The following is a 26,464-nucleotide window of genomic DNA, read 5'->3' as shown; positions in this document are numbered from 1 at the left end:
GATCTAGAAGCAAGAATAAGTTGTTGATTTTTTCATTTTTTTTGTTGTTCATCACATCTAAGAATAATAAGTGAGAATAATTTGAAATTATTTTCATTTAGTGATGGAAAATAATTAGGGGTATGAGTGTTCTGAAGAAGGAGAAAGAAGGAGGAGAAATAAGTTAATCGAAGAAGAAGAAGAAGAAGAAAGGGATGAGTGGAGTTCGAAAAAAGGAGAAAGAGGGTTGCGGATGGAGGATTTGAAGAAAGAGAAATAGGGTGAGGGTGAAGGATTTCGAAGAAAGAAAAAGAAAGTGGGGAGTTCGAAAAAGAATATGAGGAAGTGGCCGGTGCAGGTGATGGCTAAGGGTGGCAAGGGGTGGTGGGGTGTGAGGAAGATGAAGAGAAAAATTCTTATTTGCTGAAAAGAAAATAAAAGTAGCCCAATTATATTTTTTCTCTTTAATTTTTAATTTTTTAGGCGCTATTCTTTTTTTTATTTGCCACATCAGCCATTAAGAGGGTATTTAATTCACTTGAAAGTTATTTAGGGGCAGTGGCGGATCCAGAATTTAAAGGTTGTGGGTGCTCACTTCCTTTAACATAAACATGTTAGCAATCACATAGTGTAAGCGTATACTAACTCAAACTCTTTAATAAAAAAAAGTAAAAAAAATAAAACAACGATTAATATTATCATCATCAAAAACAACCACTAGTTATAAGTCACAATGACCTACTAGTAATATTATCATTACAAAAAGAGACTTCTAGTCTTAAAGTCATAATTGTGCTCGACGACTTTTCATATGTTGAAAACGATAAATAATAGCATCATTGCTTACATTTGCGAATATCTTACGCTCTACATAGCAAACTAAACAACCATTCAAAAATTCATCACCAATACTATTACGAAGTTCATTTTTAATGTACTTCATGGATGAGAAAGCTCGTTCCACAGAAGCAGTAGCAACGGGAAGAATGGGAGTCAACTTGATAAGCAAATAAATAAGTGGCCAAATTTGATGTAGATCTGACTTGACCAATACTTTAGCAAGATCACTAATTCCCTTCAAGTTGAAGAACCTCTTGTCAGAACCACGAACATAAACTATAACGCTATTAAGCTGAAAATTGAGATCCCGAAGCTTGTTGCTGTCAAACTCATTCATATAATATTCAGCCAACCTCATTATCTTGCCCTTATCAAAACTACCAAATGAATTAACTGGATTCAAACTAGCCATACCGAGAAGTAAGTCGGTACTCATAGCATCAAAACGATTATTAAGCTCTTGAAGATGCAAATCAATAACAACATAAAATATTTCAACACGCAAATGATGGAGAATATGTAACATCAAGAGCTTTACGCTTTGACTTCCCAGGAAAGTAGCTAGCATCCATCTCCGGAATGACTATATCATGTTTATCACAAAAAGAAGAGACATCATCCATTAATGATTCAAATTCATTATCCCTCATATTTTGTAATCTTTGCTTTGTAAGAGCAAGAAATCTCATAGCATTGACAATATTTTGATTCATCCTTTGTAATGAGGAGTTCAATTCATTTGTCATCATAAGAACTTTCCACATCAAGTGCAGCATAAAGGCAAAATCATATTTCTTAATCGTATCCACAAGAGTTTTAGCAAAAAGTCTATCAGTATAGTTTGGACACTCGCATCCAGTAAATTCAAGCACATGAATAACTGATGGAAATAAAACAATAAGATTATCTAATGTTCTATAATGAGAACCCCAACGAGTATCACCTGGCCGCTGAAGCCCACGTTCTTGATTTAATCCTCGCCCAGTATGCACTTCCCCTGATATAAGCAACTCCTCTAACTGTTCAGCTTGGTGTTTCCGAAGTAAATCCCTGCGCTTAAAAGATGCTCCAACAATATTTAACACATTAATAACTAAGCAAAAAAAGTCATCTACATTTGAATCCTTCTTTGCAAGAGCCACTAGTGTTAACTGCAATTAGTGGGCAAAACAATAAATGCAATATGCCGATGGAGTCTCATTCAAAATCAAAGTTTTAAGACCATTTAGATGTCCTTGCATATTGCTAGCTCCATCATAACCTTGCCCACGTAATTGGGATGGACTTAATGAATGATCTGAAAGAAAAGAGTAGATTGTTTCCTTTAATGAACAAACAGATGTATCACTAACATGAATAATACCAACAAATCGCTCTATCACTTCTCCTTTTTTTGTTAACATATCTCAAAACAAGTGTCATTTGCTCCTTGTGTGATACATCCTTTAATTCATCGACTAGTATCCCAAAATAATCCCCATCTAAATCTTCAAGAATAGATTTGATTGTTTCCTTAGCACAAGAATCAACAATATCCTTTTGAATACTTGGAGAACACATCATTTCATTTTTTGGAGCTTTTTCTAAAATAATGCTTCCAACATCTTCATTAATATCTCCATACCATTGCAAAAGTTCAAGAAAAATACCTCTATTTGAAGAAGATCGACTCTCATCATGTCCACGGAATGATAATCCTAATTTCAAGAGAAATCTTGTCACATCAACTGAAGCACTCAAGCGACGCCGAGACTCACTTTTTTCTTTTTTGGACTTTTTATCAAAGGAAGTGCGTATTGACTGTGATTGATTCATCAAATCAAGCATCTTGTTGAAACACTTGTTGTGGATGCTATTTATATCTCCAACATGAGCTTTAAATCTTTCAGTAGCTTTGTTCCAAGCTCTATAGCCAGTCTTTGTGAAAGCAGCATCAATCACATATCCACGACTTTCACATTCATTTTTAAACAAGTAGCAACACAAACAAAATGCAGCATCTTTTGTTATGCTATACTCCAACCACTTACGACCATTAAACCAATCAGGAAAAATTGCCGCATTTCCTTCCCAAACTTAGTTTAGGAAATTTATGATCCTTAGGTTGGCAAGGCTTTTTAAGAATATAATATCTCCTAATATCATCACGTATATTAGGATTATATTCCATTTCCTGCAAAACAAAATTCAAATTTTTCATATAATTAATTCACATAATTCAATTAATTTTTATTGAAATCTATAACTTTCTATCAACAACCCAAACAACAATTAATATATCTATTTGATCTTTCAACACCACAAGCAATAATTAGCAATATATGAGTCAATGAGCACAAAATTTTCAATTGCACAATTTGTTATTTGTATACATCCTAAAATTTAATTTTTGAATCAAGTAAGTTGGTAAGAAAAAAAATTATTTCAAAAGTATTCAAAAAATGTATTTTTAATCACAAAACACGAAATATGTGAGACTCTAAAGTCTAAATCTATTTATCAAGTAACAAAAAAAGTATGTGAAATCTATTTTAAGAATTAAGACTTAAAGAGTACTAGCCATAAGCAATAAAAATAACAAAACCTAATTTCCCTAACCCTTTTTTTTCATTATCTAACTTTAATCAAACATCAAATCTTATTACCTTGCTTTTGTATTTTGACTTTGAAAAGAAAAAAGCTTGCAGTTTGTTGTTGGGCTGGCTGCTTTCTCTTTGAAACAAGAAGAAGAAGAAGAATGATTTCCTTGTTTTGTTAAAAGAAAAAATCCCACAAAAGTGGGCAGTGGAAAATGTTTTAAAGCATAGAAAATATGGAAAGGGCCCAAAGTCTAGACGTTCTTGTTCTGTCCTTTTCTTTGTTTCCTTTTTATTTGGGCTTGTTTGGCCCAATTTTTGTACAGAATTATTTAAATAAAAAAGAGCTTTGAGCTCCGAATTTAGACCAAAAAAAAAAAAAAGTTAAAAAAAAAAGAAAGAAAAAGTACAAAATTCGGAGTAAAATAAGCCCTTAATTAAAAAAAGGAAAAGTAAAAAAAAAGGTGCAAAATTCGCTGAAAAAAGTAAAAAAAAAAAGAATGGGGCTAACGGGATTCGAACACTCGCCCTCATGCTTCGCGCGCATTATTTTTCAATTGTTAACCAGCGCACCCACGACTGCTATTGTTCTATGGGTGCTTTTTTTTCTTTAATAGCGTATTTATCATATTTTCTATATATATATATATACAAAAAATTTTCCGGAGTCAATGGGTGCTCGAGCACCCAAAATTGACTATGTGGGTCCGCCCCTGTTTAGGGGGGGTATTTGAATGCCCGTATAGTTAAAGTATTAAAGTAAGTTTTGCAGCCAAGTTTAGGGGGGATTTGATGTATTTCTTCTTCCTTAAAGTCAAATGTTGGTAAGTTGTGAAGAAAGAAAAAAAATGTTTTTCTTCCGTAGCATATTTGGAGGCTACTGCATTTATCCTCTAAAAAAAGGGATGGTCATTCTTCATTCTCAAATACACCAAAAACAGAGAGAAAAGAAGAGTGAGGCATCACAGAGGGAAATAGTTTGAGGAAAAATAGAGAGTGCAAGCGATGTTGTAGTGAGGTGAAAAAATCAAAGGAGGTTATTTCTTTTGAGTGTGTAGTGGTCTTTGAAGTTTATACTCAGACCTATAAGTGTAAAATTCCTATTTTTGTTGCTCATCTCGGGCCGTTATTTTTCTTTCAAGAGGGTTTCCACGTAAAATCTTGATGTCATTATTGCTCTTTTTATTCTTTTTATTCGAATTGATTCCCCACAATTGATATCAGAGCACAAGTTCTGCCCATTCACATAAATATTTCTTGCAATCTCTTGTACTATACTTAGTGACAGAAAAAATGTCTGGAGTAAAGTACAAGGTAAGAAAATTCAACGATGTCAGTGGTTTCTCAACGTGACAGAGAAAAATGTGAAAAATGATGAATTTGCACAAGGCACTAGTGGAAAATCCAAAAATCCAGAATTCATGAAACTTGCGGATTGGAAAAAATGGATGAAAATGTTGCTAGTGCAATCAGGTTGCACTTAACTGATGATGTAGTTAATAACATCATCGATGAAGAAAATGCATGTGGCATTTGAGTAAAGTTAGAAAGTCTATATATGTCCAAAACGCTGACAAATAAATTGTACCTAAAGAAACAGTTATACGCGTTACATGTGGGTGAAGGTACAAATATTTTGTCCCATTTAAATGTGCTTAATGGTCTAATCACGCAGCTAGCAAACCTCGGAGTAAAGATCGAGGAGGAAGATAAAGGCATAGTGCTCCTAAACTCGTTGCCATCTTTCTATGATAATTTGGCAACAACCATCTTACATGGTAAAGACTCTATTGAGCTGAAGGATGTCACATCAGTTGTTCTACTTAATGAGCAGATAAGAAAAAAACCTGAAATCCATGGATAGGCTCTTATGACAGAAAGTAAAGGTTGGAGTTACCAAAGAAGTTTGAGTAACTACTGTAGATTCGAAGAACGTGAAAAGTTCAAAGTCCAATCAAAATCAAAAGTAAAAAATTGCTACAATTTCGATCTACTAGGTCACTTCAAAAGAGATTGTCCGAATCTAAAAAGGAGCAAAGAATAAAATAGTGGCTAGAAATGACAACACAATTGTCATGGTACAAGATAATAGCAATATGTTCTATTCATAAACGAGGAAGAGGAATGCATGCACTTGCAGGTATAGAGTCAGAATGGGTGGTTGACACAGCAGCATCTTACTATGCTACACCGATAAGAGATTTTTTTTCCAAATTTGTAGCGGGTGATTTTGGTAATGTGAAAATGGATAACACTAGTTACTCAAAGATTGCGGGGATTGGAGACATTTGCATTAAGACAAATGTCAGATGCACGTTGATTTTGAAAGATGTGCACCACGTACCTGATTTGCGGATGAACTTGATCTCGGGAGTTGCTTTGGACCGTGATAGATACAATAACTATTTTGCAAATAAAAAACAGAGACTCACCAAAGAGGCATTGGTGCTTGCAAAAAGAGTTACTCGTAGCACGTTGTACAAGATAAATGCAGAAATATGTCAAGGTGAATTGAATGCGACTCACAAAGATATTTCTGCAGATTTGTGGCATAAAAGAATAAGTCATATGAGCGAGAAAGGATTGCAAATTCTTGCCAAAAAATCACTCATCTCTTTTGCCAAAGGTACAAAGGTAAAACCTTGTAACTACTGTTTATTTGGTAAGCAACGTAGCATCTCATTTCAGACATCATCCGAAAGAAAATTGAAAATACTTGATTTGGTATATTCTGATTTTTTTGATTCAATGGAGATTGAATCGATGGGCAGTAATAAATGCTTCGTTGCCTTTACTGATGATGCTTTATGAAAATTGCAGGTTTATATCTTGAAAACCAAAGATTAGATGTTTCAAGTATTTCAAAAAATTCATGCTCTGGTAGACAGAGAGATGAGTCAAAAGCTAAAACGTCTTTGAACTTACAATGGGGGTGAGTACACTTCAAGAGAATTTGAAGAGTATTGCTCAGACCATGGAATCAAACATGAAAAGACAGACAATTTCTGAAACCCCACAGCACAATTAGAGTTGTCAAAATGGGGTTAGTCTGTTAAGTCGGTCCAATCCAACCCTTGAATTAAGTGGGGTTGGGCCTAATTTTTTTTAACTCATTTAGGAACGAGGCTTTTTAGCCCAACCTCATTTGGACCGCTAGCCTTGTAGGCCCAACCTACGAGCCTTAGAGGCCAGCACGTGGGCTATTAATTGTTAAAAATATTTACTATATATATATTCTAAGCAGTGTTTTATTTGTAAATATTTTGTCAATAAATATTTGTAAAATATAAAATCAAGTCTAACTCCTTTGCTGATCTTTTACATTTTAGGGTCATTAGCCCACTAAATTTTCTTATTAGCCCAAATCCATTATTTCACTAGGGTTTTGATTCATTATAATTTTTATTATATGTTTATAATATTTTATATTCTCTTTTGTCCTTAACTTAGCAGATTTTCTCTTTCATTTTAGGCATTACAGTTTTGAAGTTTTAATGTTTAACAATACAAATTCGAGTTCAACAAATCATTCCAAACTTATTCGAAGTTTAATTTCAAGATCCATATTGATACATGTAAGCATCTATCATTTTCTAATTTATGTCTTCTCCAAAAATGAGCTGAATTTTGTCCTAATCGAGTTCATCTTTTGTGATAGTTTCATATATATCATCTTTTTTTCTTAATTATTTTCTTGATGTATGATAGCATGTGTATCATATAATGTTATTTTTTTAATGGTGGATTATTTCAGTATACGAGGAACAAGTTTCTTTTTGAAATAATTAACACAATCAGTATGACAAAACTTAGTGAGAGATAGAATTTTATTTGGGGAATAATGAGAAAAAATATTGACTTTTAGTACCAAAACTATATGTATGTATTAGTTACTTCTATTGAATGTCTCTAATAAATGAATTTTTGTATGTATTGATGTCGTGTTCATCATAAATCAACATTCGATACTCTTAGATATTATTTCTAAGAAATCAAGGTTCATTTTTTAGTTGAATGGCCGACCCGTCCCAACCTGTGGCTCGCTAAGGGCTGGGTTGACTGTTATTTTATAGGCCTTTAATTTAAAAGGGTCAGATCGTCCAAACCCGTTTAACTCTCTAGCCCGTTAGGATTGGGTTGTACCAGTCCATTTTGACAACTCTAAACACAATGGTGTAGCATAGAGAATGTATCACATCATTGTTAAAAAGGTGGTAAGCTGCTTAGAATGGCTAAATTGCCTAAGTCACTCTGGAGTGAAGTAGTTCGAATAACATGTTATCTTATCAATCGTAGTCCGTCAGTTCAATTGGAGTTTGACATTCTGGAGAGATTTTGGACCAACAAGGAGATGTCCTACTAGCATCTAAAGGTGTTCAGTTGCAAAGCTTTTGCAGATCTACCGAAAGAGTAAAGAATCAAGCTAGATGATAAATCAGTTCCCTACATATTCATCAGATATGGAGATAAAAAGTTCGAATACAGATTGTGGGATCCTGTAAAGAAAGTCATCAGAAGCAGAGATATAATCTTTCGAGAAAGTTAAGTTTGAACTACTGATGATCAGTTCGAGAAGGCCAATAAAACGAATGGTATAGTCCCTAATCTTGTTACCATTCATTTTACTTATAACCATCACATAAGTGCAGAAAGTACGATCGATGAAGTTGTTGAACATGAAGAACAACCTAATGAGATTGTTGAGCAAGTGGACTATTGAGAAGAAGAAGAAGAAGAACAATCTCAACCTCTGAGGAGATCAGAAAGACAAAGGGTAAAATCATTCAAGTACCCTTCTTCAAAGTATGTCCTCATCAATGATGAAAGGGATCCAGAAAGTCTTAAAGAGATGTTGTCTCACCTAGAAAAGAGCCAATGGATGAAAGCCATGCAAGAAGAAATGAAATCTTTAGAGAAAAATGACACATACAAGCTAGTTGAACTTTCAAAAGGCAAAAGACCGCTTAACTGCAAGTGGGTCTTTAAACTCAAGAAAGATAGAAATGACAAGTTAGTCAGGTACGAAACTCAATTGGTTGTAAAAGGCTTCAAACAAAAGAAAGGTATTGATTTTGATAAAATCTTTTCACCTGTTGTCAAAATTACTTTTATTCGAACTATTTTGAGCCTAGTAGCTAGCCTAATCTTGAAGTGGAGCAATTTGACGTGAAAACTACATTCTTTCACGGAGATTTGGAAAAATAAGATTTATATGGAGAAATCAAAGGGATTTGTAGTATTTGTAAGGAAACACATGTGTGCAAATTGAATAAGAGTATTTATGGGTTGAAAAAGGCACCAAAGCAGTGATACAAAAAGTTTGACTCTTTCCTGAAAAGCCAAACTTACACAGAGACCTATTCTGATTCATGTGTATACTTCACTAACAATAATTTTATTATTTTGTTGTTGTATGTGGATGACATGTTAATTGTAGGACAAGACATAAAGTTGATTGCTAAGCTGAAGAGAGATTTATCCAAGTCATTTGATATGAAGGACTTAGGTCGACACAACAAATTCTAGGGATGAAGATTGTTCGAGCACGAACAAAAGAAAGTTGTAGCTATCTCTAAAGAAGTACGTTGAACATGTATAAAATGCGCTAACATGAAAAGTGCTAAAATTGTTAGCACGCCTCTTGATGGTCATCTAAAGTTGAGAAAACGAATATGTACTACTACAAAAGATGAGAAAAGGGGAATAACCAAAGTTCATTATTCTTCAGCAGTGGGGAGTTTGATGTATACAATGATGTACACAAGACTTGACATTGTTCATGCAGTTGGTGTTGTCAGAAGATTCCTTGAAAATCCTGGAAAGAACACTGGGAGACAATTAAGTGGATACTCAGGTACGTAAGAGGTACCACAAGAAACTGCTTATATTTTTAAGGATCTGATCCAATCTTGAAAGGCTATACAGATGTTGATATGGCAGGTGACCTTGATAATAGAATATCCACTACCGGATATGTGTTTACCTTTTTAGGTGGAGCTATATCATGACAGTCGAAGTTGCAGAAGTGTGTCACACTCTCTACAACTAAAGCAGAATATATCTCAGCTACTTAAGTTGGCAAAGAAATGATATGGCTGAAATGATTTCTTCAAGAACTTGGATTGCATCGAAAGCAGTATGTCATCTATTGTGACATTCAAAGTGAAATATACTTGAGCAAGAACACCATGTATCATGCAGGGACAAATCATATCGATGTGAGATATCATTAGATTCGGAAAAAGATACATGACAGATCTATGCAGGTCATGAAGATCCCTACTAGTGAAAACCCTTAAGATATGTTGACCAAGGTGATATCAAGAGACAAGTTCGAGCTATGCAAAGAACTTGTCGACATGCACTCAAGCTAGAAACTTAAAGTTACCTCCTTCAAGTGAATACGTTTGGAGGGGGAGATTGTGGGGGTCTATCTTCATGTGCCAAATTTTAATAAATCTCACAAGTTCAAAGGTTGGCAAGATTTGAAAGAAATTGAATATATATATATTTATATATATGTGTGTGTGTGCGCACCAATTTACTTGGTTGATTTTTTCAGCTTTCCTTAAAGTCAAATGTTGGTAACCTGTGAAGAAGGAAAACAATATTTTTCTTCTATAGCATTTTTCCTCGAAAAAAATGAGGGTTATTCTTCATTCTCAAATACTCCAAAAAGAGAGAGAAAAGAAGAGTGATGCATCACATAAGGAAATAGTCCGTGAGGAAAAATAGAGAGTGTGAGCGATATTGTAGTGAGGTGGGAAAATCAAAAAAGAGTTATTTTTTTTGAGTGTGTAGTGGTGTTTGAAGTTTTTACTCAAACCTACATCTGTAAAATCCTTACTATAGTGATATTTGTTGCCCCTCTCGGACCGTGGTTTTTTCCTTATTTAGGAGGGTTTCCATGTAAAATCTTGGTGTCATTATTGCTCTTTTATTCCTTGTTGGTTAACCGTATTGTTGTGTTCCACTTATATTGCTTTTATTACAGCAAATATTATTCTTGTGGCGAGTTTATTCCCAACAGAATGTACATATTTTTAGTTTTGTTGTTGTTGAATTTTAACACTCCTATTGTATATACCTTCCGATTTTGATACATATGATAATCTATAGTTTAATCTATTGAAACACACAGATATTCATATACATGACGTATTCAACAGACTCAAATTGCAGGAAAAAAAAATCTTATATACCAATTTGTATATGAATTGTTATACAAAAGATGGATACATACAATCATATATATAAGTTATAGCATGGCATAGGATCCCATTCGGAAAAAAAGCTCTCTATCAAGAATTTTTTCATACCAGGACTCAAACCCGAGACATCTAGTTAAGAGAGGAATAGCCGCATTCACTCACCACATCCTTTCGTGGTCTTAAATATCAATATTGATATACAAATAACAAAAATATATACAATGTAGTTTATACACAGAGTAAACAAATTCTATGTACACATAATATTATAAAAAACAGAGAGAATACATAAAGTCCTCTTAAACTAATACTTTATTTTAAAAAAAGACATTCAAACTCTACGGAAATCCTATATTATCAGGTGAAAAAGCAAATGGTATATGGGCTATAACAAAGTTGTCAAATGTTTCTTAAATTGTATTCAAGTTATATAAGCTAACAATAGATATTTCACACTAAAATCTAATTAAAATATGTAGTTACAAATTCTACCCATCTCTTATGCAAGTTCAATACTTTGCTTATTTTGGCACGTGCAGAACGTGTGAATCGCACGCTTCGAAGATAAGGTCACAAAGCACTTCATCCGTGCCAAGCATATGCTTAGACACGCTTGGCTTCCTTCACACGCGTGAGAAACCTAGCCTTCGCATGCTCGCCGTCTACCACCCTCGATCTCTCCCTCCTCCGCCGGATCTTCGCCGGAAAACCTTCCGGAACACATAAATCTCCTCTCCTCTCCTTCTGGTTCTTTCTGTAGGAAATATCCTTCCTTCACTCTGCTCCGGCCAATTCGCCGGAATATTTATTCTTGTATAGATATGAATCTGGTTACTCAGCGATAATCGTCGGCTTCGGTGCATGTCTTACAACAACTAGATGCCAGACGAGACCGGTGTAAGTCATCTACGTCTTTTTTTTTTATGTGAATTTTTTGTTGAAAACGATCTAAAGGATGATTTTTTCTAGATGACCAAACAAACAGGAGTGGTCATATAAATGTACCTTTGTTGAAAAAATATATATTAATGGACCTGAATTGAGCAGAATGGAAATAGATGAATCCTGTAGCCAAGCTCAACTGAATTGGAATTGGATTGGGATGTAGCCAGATTGAAAATAAGGTGGTAATATAAGCAAAATTGATGTCTTTATTAGACGGTGCCAAAAATCATGCTTTGTTTGTTAGCTCAGATAGTCGAAGTAGATGGATTGTTGGTAGCTTCTAGATGGATTTGGGAAGACTACTGCATTTTCTTTCATTTTGTGCATGGCATTTAAGTTTCACACCCAGTAGTGTATTTTTACAGTATCTATAAGTTACTTACCGCTTTCCAAAGAAACTTGTTCAAGCTTATTCTAGACTATCTGCATTTGGTTGTTAGCTAATCTCATGGTGTAAATATTGTGATATGGTTGTTTATAAAATGTAAAACTTTACGCATATTGACTTGCAATTTGGAAGAGTAAGATTCCTATTTGTTATAAGTTGGCTATTGGTGTTAAGATTTTTCTAGTTAAATGGCCAATACCTTAAGTAATGGCTCCATTCTTCATGTCTTCTTTGAAATGCCTTTTGTGATCTAAACATATTGATATTTTGCTTTTGAAGTTCTTTTGTTGAAATCAGGGAGCTGAAGAACCAAACTTCAGTAATCATATCAAAAATGTCTTCTGGAATACTTTAGTCCAATTATTATGCTGAAGCATGATAAGTGTAGGCAATGTCATCTATATCTGAGGTTTGAAATGTAGTAAAACTCGAGTAAAAGAAGTGGTAGAAAGCTGGAATGGCATCAGAGATGCAGAGATATGATACAAACGAAGATGACGAAGAGATGGGAATGGATGTGAAAGAAGAAGATGATGAGGATGAGGACGATGAAGAGAAGAATGCTGCCATGCATGCAATAGCAGGTTTTGATGGGGTACATGGATCTAGCAGCAGTAATAGGTTTCAACACCATCAGCAATATCACGAGCAACCAACCCCAGGGGGATCCCGTAGATGTAGGCCATTAGAAGAGAAGGAAAGAACAAAGCTTAGGGAGCGACAGCGAAGAGCTATTACTGCAAAGATCTTGGCTGGACTCCGAAGGCATGGGAACTATAACCTTAGAGTTAGGGCCGATATCAATGATGTAATTGCTGCTTTGGCAAGGGAAGCAGGTTGGGTTGTTCTTCCAGATGGAACCACCTTTCCCTCAAGATCACAACCACAGGTAACTCTCCTCCACCATTTTAAGCAATGTTCTTGTCTTTTTTTCCTGAAAACAAAGTTCACATATAGTCTCACCTTTTTTAAGTGAGGCAAGATGAAAGATCATCGATTTGGAGGATTTTTGTCTACTGATACTTATGCATCAATCTTGTTTTGTTTCTAGTAGATCTTGAGAAAACCCAATTGTGGTGTTGTTTTTCAAATATCTACAGGGCACAGGTACTGCTGGTGGAACACCCACCACAATGGTGACTTCATCATCTTCACATATACCTACACAACATACTCCACCTGGTTCGTTGAAAGATGTGCCTTCCGGGTTTCAGAACACAGACGATCAGAGTGCCTGTCAAATGAAAAGTGTTTTTGTACCTACTTCATCCCCTTATGATTCATCATCCACTGCGCGATCACATACTTCAGCCATGGTGGCAGATGGACTAGACACACAAAATGACCCATTTCTTGTAGGGTCTGTAGATTCAATCGACAAGCAGGTGAAATGGGTAGCTTCAATCTGTTGTAAAACATGTAAATTAGTACGAACACATTTTCACTTTGCCAATTCATTTGTGTGTAAATCTGTTGAAGTGTCAAAGCAAGAAAAAAAATACTTTTATAATCCTGTATATATGGTGTATCATATGTGTGAAGTTGACATTTTTGATTGAATACCTTTTGAAACCGTAGTTTTGCTGTTTCAATGGACCTGTAAGAGCATTTGATAATGTTATTGTTTCTGAAATACTTTGTTAGGTTGTTGACATGCACACAAAACTACAGGAGCGTGATTTTGCTGGGACACCCTACATTCCTGTTTATGTTATGCTACCTGTGAGGCTTCTGAACTTAGACCTTGTTAATTCTTCCTTGTTCTTCCCATTTCTCAATCTCCGGTATCTTTTCTCCATTTCCCTAGCAACTGGATCCTTTTGACATGGAATTTGTGTCTTCAATCTACTTCCATTCTTATTAAAACTTTAGAAGTCAAGGGCTGTTGTTTTACAGCTTTCTGCAAGTCATATGTGGATAACCTGATACTTTTTTGCATGTTGTTATATTGGCAGTTAGGAGTTATTAATATGAAGTCTGAGCTTGTTGATGCGGATGGTCTAGTGAAGCAGTTGAGAGTGCTAAAATCAATAAATGTCGATGGTGTGATGGTGGATTGCTGGTGGGGCATAGTAGAGGCAAATGCTCCACAGGATTATAACTGGAATGGATATAAAAGGCTTTTTCAAGTTGTGAGGGAGCATAAACTCAAAATAAAGGTGAGATTGACATGCGTTTTGTTGTGACTCCATTTTTCTTCCACTTCATCTAATTCTTTTATGTGAATGAATGCAATAATGGGGAAATAGGATGGTTTTTTCACTATCAACTGTTAAAGATAAGTACTTAATTCGTAAACAAAATGTTCATTTGGGACTTGTGATTGTCACTATAGTTATTGCATCAATTTAGATTGCAATGTTTTGAGGTTTTAACTGGAATCAGGTTGTGATGTCTTTCCACGAATGTGGAGGTAACATTGGTGATGATGTTTGCATTCCACTGCCTCACTGGGTATCCGAAATCGGTCGAAGCAATCCTGATATATATTTTACAGACAGAGCAGGACGACGGAACCCTGAATGTCTCTCATGGGGAATAGACAAAGAACGAGTTTTGAGAAGCCGCACCGCTGTAGAGGTATGTTATGTGACCTCGGTCAGACTGCATGTGCTCTTATGATTATGACCTAGTGCTGTAATGATAACAGGAATATTTGTGTAGTGAATGTCTTCTAGTTATTTTGAGGTTAGAGATCATTTCCCATCTTTCTTTCTTCTTTTTGGATCGAGGATGGGGTTGAAGAAGAAAAATAACCTTTATTGACCACAAAAACTTCCAAGTTCGCAGACGATCAAATGTGCTAGAGAAGTGAAATATTCTGAGTAGTTGATATATTTTTCATGTTGAAAGCCTTACTGACCACTAACGCTAGCACAATACGTAGTTTTTTTTGGGTAAGTAATGACAATTTTGGACAGAGAGGGTTGCTCAAGTGGTAAACATCCTCCACCTCAAACTTTGAGGTTGTGGGTTCGAGTCACCAAGGGAGCAAAGTGGGGGAGATCCTAAGAAGGGGTTGAAAAAAAGTGATGGCAATTTTGTTATCTAGCAAAAAAAAGATTCAGAGTTGTGTATAATTAGTGGTTGTAATGATTCTATACCATTATTAAAAAAAATTAGTGATTGTAATTAACAGGTATCTAACATGGGTTAAGTGATCGCCCAATGTGTTTTTGCCATTTTAACTTGTATATTTTGGAGATTCTCTATTGTTCTCAGTATATGTTATGCTTAGCAGCAATAATTGATTGGGAGTTACTGTTGCTAAATTGTCAAGGAGTTACTCAAGAAAAATAAAAATCACAGCAGTTGAAATGGTGGTATTTTTGTTTATAGAATATTTGCTTTTCGTGCTGTACTCTGTGTATTGGAAAGGCGACAAGGGTCTTCCTCAAGTGATGCGCCAATTAATTTCAAAAACTTAAAATATTTAATTGCATATATAAATAACCAAAATTTCAATAGCAATAACATATGAGCAAATATTTCAATTCAAAAACTAAAAGTAGATACTAAAGTCTAGAACTTGAATGACTCAATAATTCATATTAATTAGATGCCATTGAAATTGTTGATTCTGGGCAAATAATTACTATATTAATTAGTATATAACTAAATTGAATTAGGCAGAAATAAAAATAGAAGGACTAGATTCTTTTTTTTAAAAAGGGCAGACTGCAGAAAATAGAAAACAGAGGAATGAGAAGCTGTGCACAGTGGCATACCGGTTAAGAGTCGCGAAAGAAGAGCAGAAGAAGAAAGAAGAACAAAAAGAAAAAAGTGCTGACTGTCGCGAAGCAGAGGAGAAAGAAGAAGAAGAGAGAAGAAGAACATAGAAGGCATACTTGAAGTCTGAACTTTGGAGAAGAAAGTTACGGTTTGTGGCTTTGTGCAAATAAACCCTAATATTGCCTTTTAACCACCCGCCTTTGCGAGATCGCCTCGCCTTGCTAGTAATAGGCGACAAGGCCTCGCCTCTCGCCAAAGGCGATAAGGCGAGCGCCTTTCACAACACTGGCTGTACTCATCATATTAATTTTGCTTGTAAGAGGTTTTACAATTCACAGAAATCCAATTTTCTTCTTTATGTGACTACCTTTGTCAAAGATTTTGTCATACACAGATACTCGTAAAAAAAGATAATAGTGATATCTTACCTAGATATTTATCTTTTTGACTAATGTAGGTCTACTTTGATTATATGAGAAGCTTTCGAGTGGAATTTGATGAGTTCTTTGAGGATGGTATTATTTCCATGGTTGAAGTTGGACTAGGACCATGTGGGGAGCTAAGATATCCCTCTAATCCTGTAAAGCATGGCTGGAGGTATCCTGGAGTTGGTGAATTCCAGGTAATTTCTTTTTAATTCTCTTTGAAGTTGTGGTTAGTAGTTGACATATCTTAGATTTGTATGAATGGTATGCAAAAGAATTTGATTTGTCAAATCTTTCTCTGTTTATACGTCACTATATTCCTGTCTGAGGTCAGACTTGAAAAGCCAAGGTTTGTCTAAGTGATTACACTATATTAGGGTCTCTGTCAAAAAGTAGAGCCAAAGATGTATTATAGTCACATGTGTGTGACCATTTATGGCATCAATATGACTTTCTTGTCTCCCATAGTTTTTTTTTTTGACAATTGACTCTTGTCTCCCATAGTGTTATGACCAGTATCTGCTGAAAAACCTGCGGAAGGCGGCTGAAGCAAGAGGACACTCATTCTGGGCACGAGGACCCGATAATGCTGGTTCTTACAATTCACGGCCACAAGAGACTGGATTTTTTTGTGACGGGGGTGACTATGATGGGTATTATGGTAGGTTTTTCCTGAATTGGTACTCTCAAGTTATGATTGACCATGCAGATCGCGTGCTTTCTTTGGCCAAGTTAGCTTTTGATGGGACATGCATTGCTGCAAAGGTTAGTCATCTTTAAGGAAATGATTTTAATTTATGATACATTACCAGTTGCTATATTCTTCTCACTACAAAATACAATGGCAATTTTGACTGTTGCTATAATATGACAACAATTCCTTTTCTTCTGTCTATAAGTGATTTCCTTTTATTTTCATTTTTATACCAATAACAACATACCCAGTGAAATCTCACTTCATTTGTATACCATTTACTTCTTATTTTCTTTATCCAAAAAATTATCCTTACGCTGATTTAAATAAACAGGGACTGTTCATAACGTGTTTTGAGCTTTCCTGTAACTGTCCTTACGCACATCAGAGAACTGTTTCGTTTGCGTTGACGTTCTTTTCTTAACAAATTTCAAGAAGCTTGAATCAAGGGACAGATGTACATGACCTCATAAGAAAAGAATGAAAAACGATGTTTCCTAACCAAATTATAGTGGAACAGCCAGCAGTCAAGTTGAACTAACAATGTACTATTAGAGGCAATTTAGCCTTGAAAACTGAAAAGGAGGAGTAACCAACTTCTGTTCTGTCATGTTCACATTGCTGGGACCTTATTTATTCTCTCCATCTGTCCTCTTGCCCAACCTTGGTAACCTTTGCCTATGGAGAGCAACTTGGTAGTTAGAACTGAGAAATGACTCAGGGGTGGCAATCCACCAAGCCATTGCAAAATAACTTGCATTATTTACCAAGCAGGGTTTCCATATAGCTTATCCTTAAAATGATGATATGAACAACTACTTCTAGGTGATTAAAGAATTCCAAGACCTGATTCTACCTCCTGGACTTCGGAGTGTAAAGTTTACAGCTTTACACTTTGAAGGTTCCGCCTATGATCAGATTGACGAATATGGAAAATTTATATAGCTGATCCAGCTAGTTCGGAATTGAGGCATAGTTGATTAATACACTGGTCCAAAAGCCATTAATGACTTTAGGGTTTTCCGTATGCACAGCTGTAGTCTCAGACTGACCAAAACATTTAAGGAACAAATGTTGGTCGCAAATCCAGACTAGTTCTGCACTTCCGTTTCCAAGGCCATAGTGGAGAACAAAATGATTGCTGCACAAAATAGGATTAGTCTGTTATGAAAAAGTGAAAACCTTAAAAACTAGTTTATAGCTTTATGGATATTTTCCCAAATGACAAGCCCAACTCATATCTGCTAAAATAAAAAAACAATACCAATTTTCTCAGATTCAAACCCATACACTCAGAAGAGTTGTTTTCCTTAAAAATAGTTTAGAGCTTTAATGGTATTCTTGCAGATGACAAGCCCAACATTAACTCTCCAAAAAATAATAATCTCAAATTCAAATCCAAACACTCAGAAAAAAATTCCATAAAAGAGAACTGTTGTAAGTATGTTTTTTTTTTCTTTCTGGAGGTTCTATTGGCTGACTTTCCGATACTGTTTCGTGTTCTAGGTCTCACAAATCTGTTTTTGTTAAATGTAATCATTCAGGTTTTCTTGCAAACTACCCATTTTGTTGAAATTCATGCACTTGAAATGGAAAGTAGATTATCCTTGCTTTGTCTTTTATTTGAAGTTTGCAAGAAGCAAAGAGGGTTTTTTTATTTTAGGTATAGTTGATCCAATTTCTACCATATTTTAAATCTAAGCAGCTATCAGGAATTCATTGGTGGTATAAGACAGCTAGCCATGCTGCTGAATTAACAGCTGGTTTTTATAACCCTAGCAATCGAGATGGTTATGTTGCAATTGCTGCAATGCTGAAGAAGCATGGAGCTGCATTGAACTTCAAGTGTGCTGAAATGAGGATGTTAGAGGAGGCAGTGGACTTCTGTGAGGCTCTAGGTGATCCTGAAGGATTAGCCTGGCAAGTAAGCTTCGAGCACTAAAGCTTGAGTTTCACCTCTGCTGAAGGATAAATGTCTACTAAATAGACAATTTCCTATCCCTACTTGCATAGTCGAACCATTATGTTAACTGCATCTGAAGTTATTTTGCCTTTGAACATCTCATAACAGGTGCTGAATGCGGCTTGGGATGTTTCTCTGCCAGTTTGCAGTGAAAATGCACTTCTGTGTCATGATAGAGGAGGCTACAATTGTTTACTGGAAAAAGCGAAACCGCTGAATGATCCGGATGGGAAACATATTTTTGCTTTTACCTACCTTAGGCTCAGTCCCCTTCTCATGGACGGACAGAACTACATGGAATTTGAACGATTTGTTAAGCGAATGCATGGTAAAGGATTTGAAGTCTTTTAACTCTTCAATCAATTATTTGGTTAGATTTGTGGTAGACTAGTTTGCGATTAAATTGGGTAGAATTAGTTGGATCAATATTCGAGGGTCCAAAACATGTCTACAAAACTTTAATATCAATATGAATTGGACTTAGGATCAGTGCTATTGTGAATATTCATCACATCACTAGTGTTGTCTTGCAAGATGATAATTGATAACTAGTTAACCGGGGGAGATGCTAGTTGAAATCATGGCTGATGGACATCATATTGATAAGTCAGCTCATTGCCTTCATCGTCTAAGATTCTTCCAGTAAATAAATTCATTATAAAGCATGTTATTTATCTCAGTTAGTGCAAATAAATTGCGTCTTAATGAAGGTCATTATTCAGCTAGCTTTTTATTGACCCATCATCCTCAAGATCATCTCATAGAGACAATTATGGTGACTTTGTGGTTGGTTCTTGTCTGTTTTGCAGGGGAAGCAGTCCTTGAGTTCCCATCGTAGTTTGGGAGAGCAAGCAATCTTCAAAATGTGCATAAGTTTCATCTTCCTTTGGGAAAGCAGGATTATATTTATTTTTATAGTATAATGCAAGTCTAATTCAGGAGAGCAGGCAATCTTCAGCTTGTGCACATGTGGGGTTATATTTCTTTAGTACAGTGTATCCTCTGAAGGAAAAATGATGAAGCCGCAGTGCTATCTGTGTATCTTCTGGTCAGTGTTGTAGCGCAACGTGACCTAAGATATCTTATTCGTGTTGAAGATGATCACATACCGTCTTGTAGAAAGCAAAACTAGCTTTTAAGTTGCTGAAAGGATGGATTACTAGCAAGAAGTAATGAAGAAACTGGATCTTAAAACAGTGATGTACTTGTCATATAGATTATTCAATCCGATTGCAAGGTGTAGGAATTATGTTACATGTGCCTTTAAATAAGCATATATTCAGCTCAATAATCTTTGGAACTGCAAAATATGTAATGCAATTTTACTGTCAATTTGCATGTCTAAAACAAATAGCAGAAAGGAAGTGAGTACCAATAATCATCATGCAGTGGCAAGTTATTTTCAAGATGAATTGGCAATTAGGGCCTGAATGTTGGCCAGCATCTCTTACCATTGGCATCTATAGATTTAATCAGTAGCCTTTTTGTTAACCTGATAGGTGTGCTATTACTTTCAAGGTGAATTGACAATTAAAAGTTTAAATATTATCCAGCAAACTGTGTTCCAAGACAATATGCTAACACCAACTACCTGGTGAAAGTACACCAGATGAAAAGGAACAATTACTAATATCTGTCAACTGTGTAATCGAGACGGCGAGACCTGAACTTCCATTCATTTATATTACTGTAACTGAATGTTTGGGCACCCAAAATTTTGTCCCTCTGAGCTAATAACTGATGTGATCAGGGAACATGCTATCCTTTAGTAATTATGCCAACTAGTGAACTAACAAGAAACTTTTTTGCCTGTTCTCTACTAAAAGCCATCCTACTAACCTATACAGGGGCATTAATATATTCCAAGACACCCTAAAGAAAAAAAAAATGAGTATGACACTGACCAATATATGACTTCTTCAACCCAGTTCACCCTCACTCATCTGTCTAAAAAAAGACGCCCTGCTAACTCATCCCAGCTTTCTCTCCTTTTTTGGGAAATGGTGAGAGAGGACTCCCCCGGTTTTCCAAAATCCGGTCCTTCCTCTATGTTGCGGAAAGTTCCATATGCAGAAGGAGAATATGCTTGGGGCACATCCAGTGCTACTGCCCTTTGCAAAGCAGCCTTGTGTTCCTCCATGTGCTCCTTAGCGAGAGAGTCCCGTCTATCCATTCTCTGCTGCTCGGGGATATTCATAGAATCTGTACTCTGATGCTTCTCCAACATCAACTGTGTATAAAGAAAATGGAAACAATTTCATGAATAACACAGTATGAATGTTAGCTTTAACTAATCATTTTCCAAAAAAGTTTCTCATATTTAAACAAATCTGACGGGACAAGAATTTGTTTTTCAGATGCTGTACGCAGAGATTCCTCCTCAGGCTAATAAAGCTATATTTACACATCAAATTTCTTATGCATTTACCAAGACATCTACCACAACAACGACTCTGAGTCCACGCCATGATTTCTAAACCAAAAAAATCTAAATGCACAAGGATCCACTTTCTGAAAACTGATTTTACCAATGTATTTTTCCTAACAAGGTCCTCTAACAAATCAAATTTCCTGAAGCCAAAAAATCTTAAGCATTTTTTAACTTTGCACCAACAGCAAGATCCTACTAAAGAATGGAGCTGTGGAGAACTTACATCAATTGTTCTTTGTGATTCTGTCAGTATCCGAAGAATGCCATGATCAGATGTCATGTTGCATGAAAGAACTATGTGCTCAAACCGTCCATCAACAGGTATAGCAGTCCTCACAATGGGTTTAATATTAGCAGAGCTGCAGCAGCGGCAAAGAGAAGAGAAGAAAAAGTTTATGCATCAGCACATTCCTGGTAAAAAGGTTCAAAGACTTGCATTTATGCACCCAAAATCATTGCTTCGAAATGGTAAAAAAGAAGTTGGGTAATAAGATCTCTTTCTCTTTTCATAGCATACTACAGGAAGCTAGTTGGGATTAAGGCTTAGTTATTGAAACAGCTGTATTTGAGAAAACAAATGTACACAAGTAATTAAAGGGAAGGAATTTTGGCGCCACTTCATGATAATGAAACCAACCAGCAAAAAGCATTAACACTGTAAAGACCAATGCCCTTCAGAGAGAAGAACCCCTCCCTGCGGACTGCTAGTTATTGCTCTTCAACTTGTCTCCACCAAGTAAAAATTTTGTAGCCAAGCTAGGTCCTTAAATGGTACCAAAATTCTAATGTATACTAGTGAAAAGCTAACACATGAAATCCTGCCAAAGTTTTACCATTTTATTTTACGAATCTGTAAGTGGAAATGGAATTTCATATACCTGAAGGGCTTCCTGACAATAATATGATAAAGACGACCTGGAGCATAAAGGCGTCTTGGATCTTTTAACATCTTCTCCTCCATGGTGAATGTATCCTTTAGGCACATTATGCACATCAAGCATGGGAAACTATAGAAAAACAACACTTGTCAGCTTATGGGTCTGTCATACTAGTCTCTTGGTATCATGAACGTATGACCTGATACAATGATGAACCAAATATTCAAGTATCAAAAAATGAAGAAAACAGATGTGGTATTACTCATTCTTCCTAACAGTGATAATAATTCCATTCATTAAGCTTCCCACTATAAGCTAACAAGAAATTTTGGGCTTCCTATAGTAAAGGAAGTATATTTGATTTACTAGGAAATGCCTGTTTGTACAAGTGGCAAACATCAGATTGGCAAGAAATTCTTATTTTGCTGTGAGTAAGCAAAGCTTTTGTCTTGGACTGTCATTGATTCTATCATGCTAAGAAGTTCTGCATTCAATCTTTAGATTTTCTCCATTTTGTGATCACAAAGTGATACTGCAAAGGACCTTCACCTCCAATCAAGAGCTTGGGGGTTCGAGCAGCTGGGCAATCAAAACTTATGGTGCGGGTTTCCCCATATCCAATAAAAGGTGAATAGGTGACAGTGACACCAAAAAGATAACGAGCAATGGACAGAGCCGCATTATAAGATCGGAAAATTGAATTTGTATATTATCTTTCAATATTCAAAGTTTCATATCTAAAGCGAGTTTTCAAGAAACTGCTCGAGTTTTAGCAAAAGCGGCTCTCAGGACTTGTCTAGGCAAAATTTGGAAATGATACCTTTATTCTCATTTCTTCCAGCTAATTTATCGCCTATGATTTCACGTGTCTGTGAAATCATGTATTGGTTGAGATATATCCATTTTTTTTTATAAACAATCAAAAACAAAGAATCTCGTAAATTTATTCACCTGACCAAGAAACAAAGAAGTTTGACCCTTTTTTATGAGCTTGGTCTTACTTCACCGTCAAGAAAGGAAAGAAGACTTTCATCTCGAAGTTTAACTTAGACATAGCTCCCTTCTTGTTTTGGTAATATTCAAACTTGAATCTTTGTTTTCTAATTTAAATAATGTAAAAATGGAATGTTAGTAGACGAGGGGGCTATCCATCATTTGAGTCTCCAACAATTATTCTAGTAATTACATATCCGATTTGGTCTATGGCACTTGAACTAAGCTATTAATTACTCAATGTAACTGTTGTATTTTGATTCCACATATTTACTTTAAAATCACATACAACATAGACATCAAAGGTCATGCTAAAAGAAGAGAAGACCTGCAATCTTTTACCAGAGAAGTGACTTGAAAGCATGTTCCAGTGCTACAGTGGTCCGAGGTAAGAAATCATCCTGATTGGTCCATGGCAAAGATGAGTCAAAATGTGACAATAAATTCTAGACAAACAGGTATATCTTGGGCATAGAGCATCCAACAAGAAAAGAAATATACACGAGATATTAGACCTTATCGTTTATTAAAATAGGTATCTTCCTAAATTGTGAATTAGACCTACCTTTCTAGTAGGAATTGCTTCACAAAAACAGAATGTAATGTCTACCTTCCTTCATATGTTTGTGTAAGTGTAGATCTACATGCAATCCATAGATTTTGCTTCCCAATAACAGTTCAATTCCTTCAAACTAACAACATTTGATTCACTAATTGCAGGGAACAACTATCTGCTCAAAAATATAAGTGTCAGTTCATCCCACAACAGCAAGGATAAGACACACTACTTACTAAAATATAAGCACCATTCAAATGCTTTTCGTGTTACATCTGTCTGAAGAGAAACAACTTATAAATGCTTCTCGTGTTACTTCTGTCTGAAGAGAAACAACTTATGTGACGTTAAACTACCTCAATACGACAGATACATTCACACCATGCAATACGATCAAGCTATTTAACATTGCACTTCAAATATGAAGCATAATTCCAAAAGATATCAAATTTAAGTAAAGAAAAAAGAACTTCCCTTATGGAACGTTCTTTGGTAGAATGATTACATAGTCTCATATCAAAAAAAGAAAAACATCATCGACCTTGCATATCTGGTTGGCCTTTTTGTTAAGATAAGTCCAATAGTACAAGTCAAATCAAAGAAGATGTGTATCAGACAACAAAGAGAACCTGCATGCTTACCTGAAGTACAACAGAGTTTATGATGTCCGCATATCTCACAGCCAAATTCAGCGAGACACATCTTGTAGGAGCAATCGCAAAGCACCTGATCCTTTTTCTGTCTAAGAGCCCCAACTTTTCTCTGTTCTTCACAGTCAACATCGTCAACAGCGTTACCACCCCTGCCCCTAAAGAATGCCCAGCAAATGTCAAGGTATAATCTGGATACCTCTCCACCAATTCCCTTAAAAGTTGTGATTCAGCTTCCCAAACCCATTCAGCTGCCTTCAGTAGACCATTATGAACATACCCCCCATCAAATTCTGCTTGCCCAAGTTTATCATCAAGTAGGACCAAAAAATCACTATCCTTTGCCATATTAAGACCCCTAATTGCTACAACTATATCAGTATTCTGATGATCAACATAAATCAAATAAGGAGACACCTTCCCTTGAGTATCTTCATGACTTTTTTTTACAATAACCCAATCTGGATCAATGCCATATCCACCAGGTGGAGTCGATATGGGATTTCTAATATCATCCTCATATACCGCCATAATATATCGACAGAACCTTGGCACAGGCTCAAACTCACTGGCAATTGCAAGTCCCCAATTCTCACTTTCACGGCCAGCAGTATAAAGGAACTTCTTCCACACCCAACGTACACAACCTAAGCAGTATACACATTCAACAACTGGAACACAACAGGCAACTGACATTGGCTCTACCAAACAGTCATCTTCTACCAATTCAAGAATGACAATTATTTTCAAGAAAACGAAAGACAAAATCGATTCAACAAATGGGTCATATCTCAATCAGGCAACAATATTGCTGAAGTTCAAATAATGGGGTACCAATATTCTCTGTCTAGAGCAGATATCAAGGTTTTGTTAAGCAGTTGAGCTAACTCGGTAATAAAGATTGGATCTTTATTAGCAAAATAAGAGAAAGAGGGCATTAAATTAACAACTACAACAACTGAGCAAACAACAGCTGTAATCATCAATACAGACTTCAAGAATGGAACTTGAAAAAAAGGGAGAAAAGGGGGTTGCTTTTAAAACATGAAAAGGGAGAAATCACTGAAAATTGAAGGGAATAATGGGAGAAAAAGCAGTAACACACCTGCAACTACTCGTCAAAGACACCGTTTTTTTGTGGGGTCCCTTACAATTGAGTGAAAGAATATATTGGGATTATGCCAAGATCCTTTCTCTAATGATACTGTTTAATTACAACTAATACTAGTACTTTTTTTAATGGTTTTTGCAAGAAAGATGACATATGATGATGGTTGATGGCCTCTGCTTCGTTGTGATTTGTGTGGAGAAAACAGTTTGTATAAATTCTCTCAGGTTGGTAGAAGTTTCCTTTGAAGTGTGATAAGGCAAAAAAAAGAAAGAACAAAAAGGAAATAAGGTAGTTTCTTGTGAATTATTGCCATTTGTTAACTTTTGTCATACTTCTACTTTTGTATCCTAGCAATCGTCTCTTTACTAATTTCGATAGAACTCTGCTTCTTCTTTTTTTCCCAATCTTTTTGGTAATATTAAGTATTCATTTAGTCGCGGCTTCAATGTGGGTTCTGGACATCAGTTGAGAAATTAAAAAATATTAAGTATTTTTTTTACTTGTCATAATTGCTAAATATAATTCATTCTAAATATTTGTAAATATGATGAAAAGTAGAGTAGTATAATATATAAACGAACTTTTTAATTTAATTTCAGCTGATATTTATATTTTTGATATAATCTAATAGACACTTAAGTTATCATAAAGTTGAAAAGGTAAACACTGATTTAATCATGTGGTGTTACAATATGAACTGAATAGATTATCCTATCACTTACCATTCTAATTGGTCAAATAATATTTTTATTGACTAATTCATTGCATGGTTCTCCTGAAATATAGTGTTACTGTTTTATAGAAAAAATCATCATTTTGTTTAAAAGTATAATTTGTAAATTATATAAAATAAAATAAAAAGAGGGGGGAGGTAAAGCACGTGGGTTTTCTTTTATTAAACTAATAAAGTAGGAATCGAGTACAAGAATATAAATTATTGAATGTAAAAAAATGCAAGAGAGAGAACGTCGAAGGTCCTAGTAACACATGTCTATACTTTGATATTAGATTCGAGGTAGATTAGGAGATTGTTGTTGAACTGCTCAAAAGGTCAAAAGGTGTTATAACTGTAAAGTGATTTGTCTCCGAGAA

The 26,464-nt window shown here is 35.5% G+C and overlaps 3 protein-coding genes across 5 annotated transcripts; 1 reads left to right on the top strand and 2 right to left on the bottom strand.

The window, feature by feature from the left end:
- Positions 1–1,313: 1,313 nt before the first annotated feature.
- Positions 1,314–2,882, bottom strand: LOC107062227 (uncharacterized). Its single transcript, XM_015312615.1, has 3 exons — positions 2,878–2,882; positions 2,260–2,770; positions 1,314–1,970 (listed from the first exon to the last, which is right to left on the bottom strand). Exons 1-3 carry the CDS (start codon positions 2,880–2,882, stop codon positions 1,314–1,316), a joined length of 1,173 nt encoding a protein of 390 aa, XP_015168101.1.
- An 8,162-nt stretch (positions 2,883–11,044) lies between these two features.
- Positions 11,045–20,085, top strand: LOC102593066 (beta-amylase 7). 3 transcript variants are annotated; one of them, XM_006339504.2, is made up of 11 exons: positions 11,045–11,503; positions 12,362–12,828; positions 13,040–13,324; positions 13,584–13,661; positions 13,895–14,098; positions 14,325–14,519; positions 16,129–16,293; positions 16,601–16,861; positions 18,496–18,714; positions 18,862–19,081; positions 19,563–20,085. In XM_006339504.2, the coding sequence occupies exons 2-11, from the start codon at positions 12,397–12,399 to the stop codon at positions 19,589–19,591; spliced, it is 2,088 nt and encodes a 695-aa protein (XP_006339566.1). In that variant the 5' UTR covers positions 11,045–11,503; positions 12,362–12,396; the 3' UTR covers positions 19,592–20,085. The 3 variants fall into 3 exon arrangements, with proteins under 3 accessions (XP_006339566.1, XP_006339565.1, XP_006339564.1); XM_006339503.2 differs by having other exon boundaries at positions 11,046–11,503; positions 12,237–12,828; XM_006339502.2 differs by having other exon boundaries at positions 11,046–11,503; positions 12,219–12,828.
- A 327-nt stretch (positions 20,086–20,412) lies between these two features.
- Positions 20,413–25,662, bottom strand: LOC102592724 (uncharacterized). Its single transcript, XM_006339501.2, has 5 exons — positions 24,253–25,662; positions 23,398–23,456; positions 22,063–22,191; positions 21,408–21,543; positions 20,413–20,983 (listed from the first exon to the last, which is right to left on the bottom strand). The coding sequence occupies exons 1-5, from the start codon at positions 24,955–24,957 to the stop codon at positions 20,693–20,695; spliced, it is 1,320 nt and encodes a 439-aa protein (XP_006339563.1). The 5' UTR covers positions 24,958–25,662; the 3' UTR covers positions 20,413–20,692.
- Between the last annotated feature and the right edge of the window lie 802 nt (positions 25,663–26,464).

Source organism: Solanum tuberosum, unplaced genomic scaffold (assembly GCF_000226075.1).
Source record: "Solanum tuberosum cultivar DM 1-3 516 R44 unplaced genomic scaffold, SolTub_3.0 scf00010, whole genome shotgun sequence".
In the NCBI taxonomy this organism is placed as follows: domain Eukaryota; kingdom Viridiplantae; phylum Streptophyta; class Magnoliopsida; order Solanales; family Solanaceae; genus Solanum; species Solanum tuberosum.
This window is presented reverse-complemented; position numbering and strand designations above follow the sequence as displayed.

Coding starts and splice junctions, on each gene's coding strand:
- LOC107062227 (XM_015312615.1), bottom strand. Junction 1,971..2,259: donor TAGTCGATGAATTAAAGGAT/GTATCACACAAG, acceptor CACTAATTGCAG/TTAACACTAGTGGCTCTTGC.
- LOC102593066 (XM_006339504.2), top strand. CDS start 12,397: ATGGCATCAGAGATGCAGAGATATGATACAAACGAAGATGACGAAGAG. Junction 13,662..13,894: donor CTGTTTATGTTATGCTACCT/GTGAGGCTTCTG, acceptor TTATATTGGCAG/TTAGGAGTTATTAATATGAA. Junction 14,520..16,128: donor GAAGCCGCACCGCTGTAGAG/GTATGTTATGTG, acceptor TGACTAATGTAG/GTCTACTTTGATTATATGAG.
- LOC102592724 (XM_006339501.2), bottom strand. CDS start 24,957: ATGTCAGTTGCCTGTTGTGTTCCAGTTGTTGAATGTGTATACTGCTTA. Junction 22,192..23,397: donor GCTTTCAAGTCACTTCTCTG/GTAAAAGATTGC, acceptor GTTTTTCTATAG/TTTCCCATGCTTGATGTGCA. Junction 20,984..21,407: donor AATCACAAAGAACAATTGAT/GTAAGTTCTCCA, acceptor CTTTATACACAG/TTGATGTTGGAGAAGCATCA.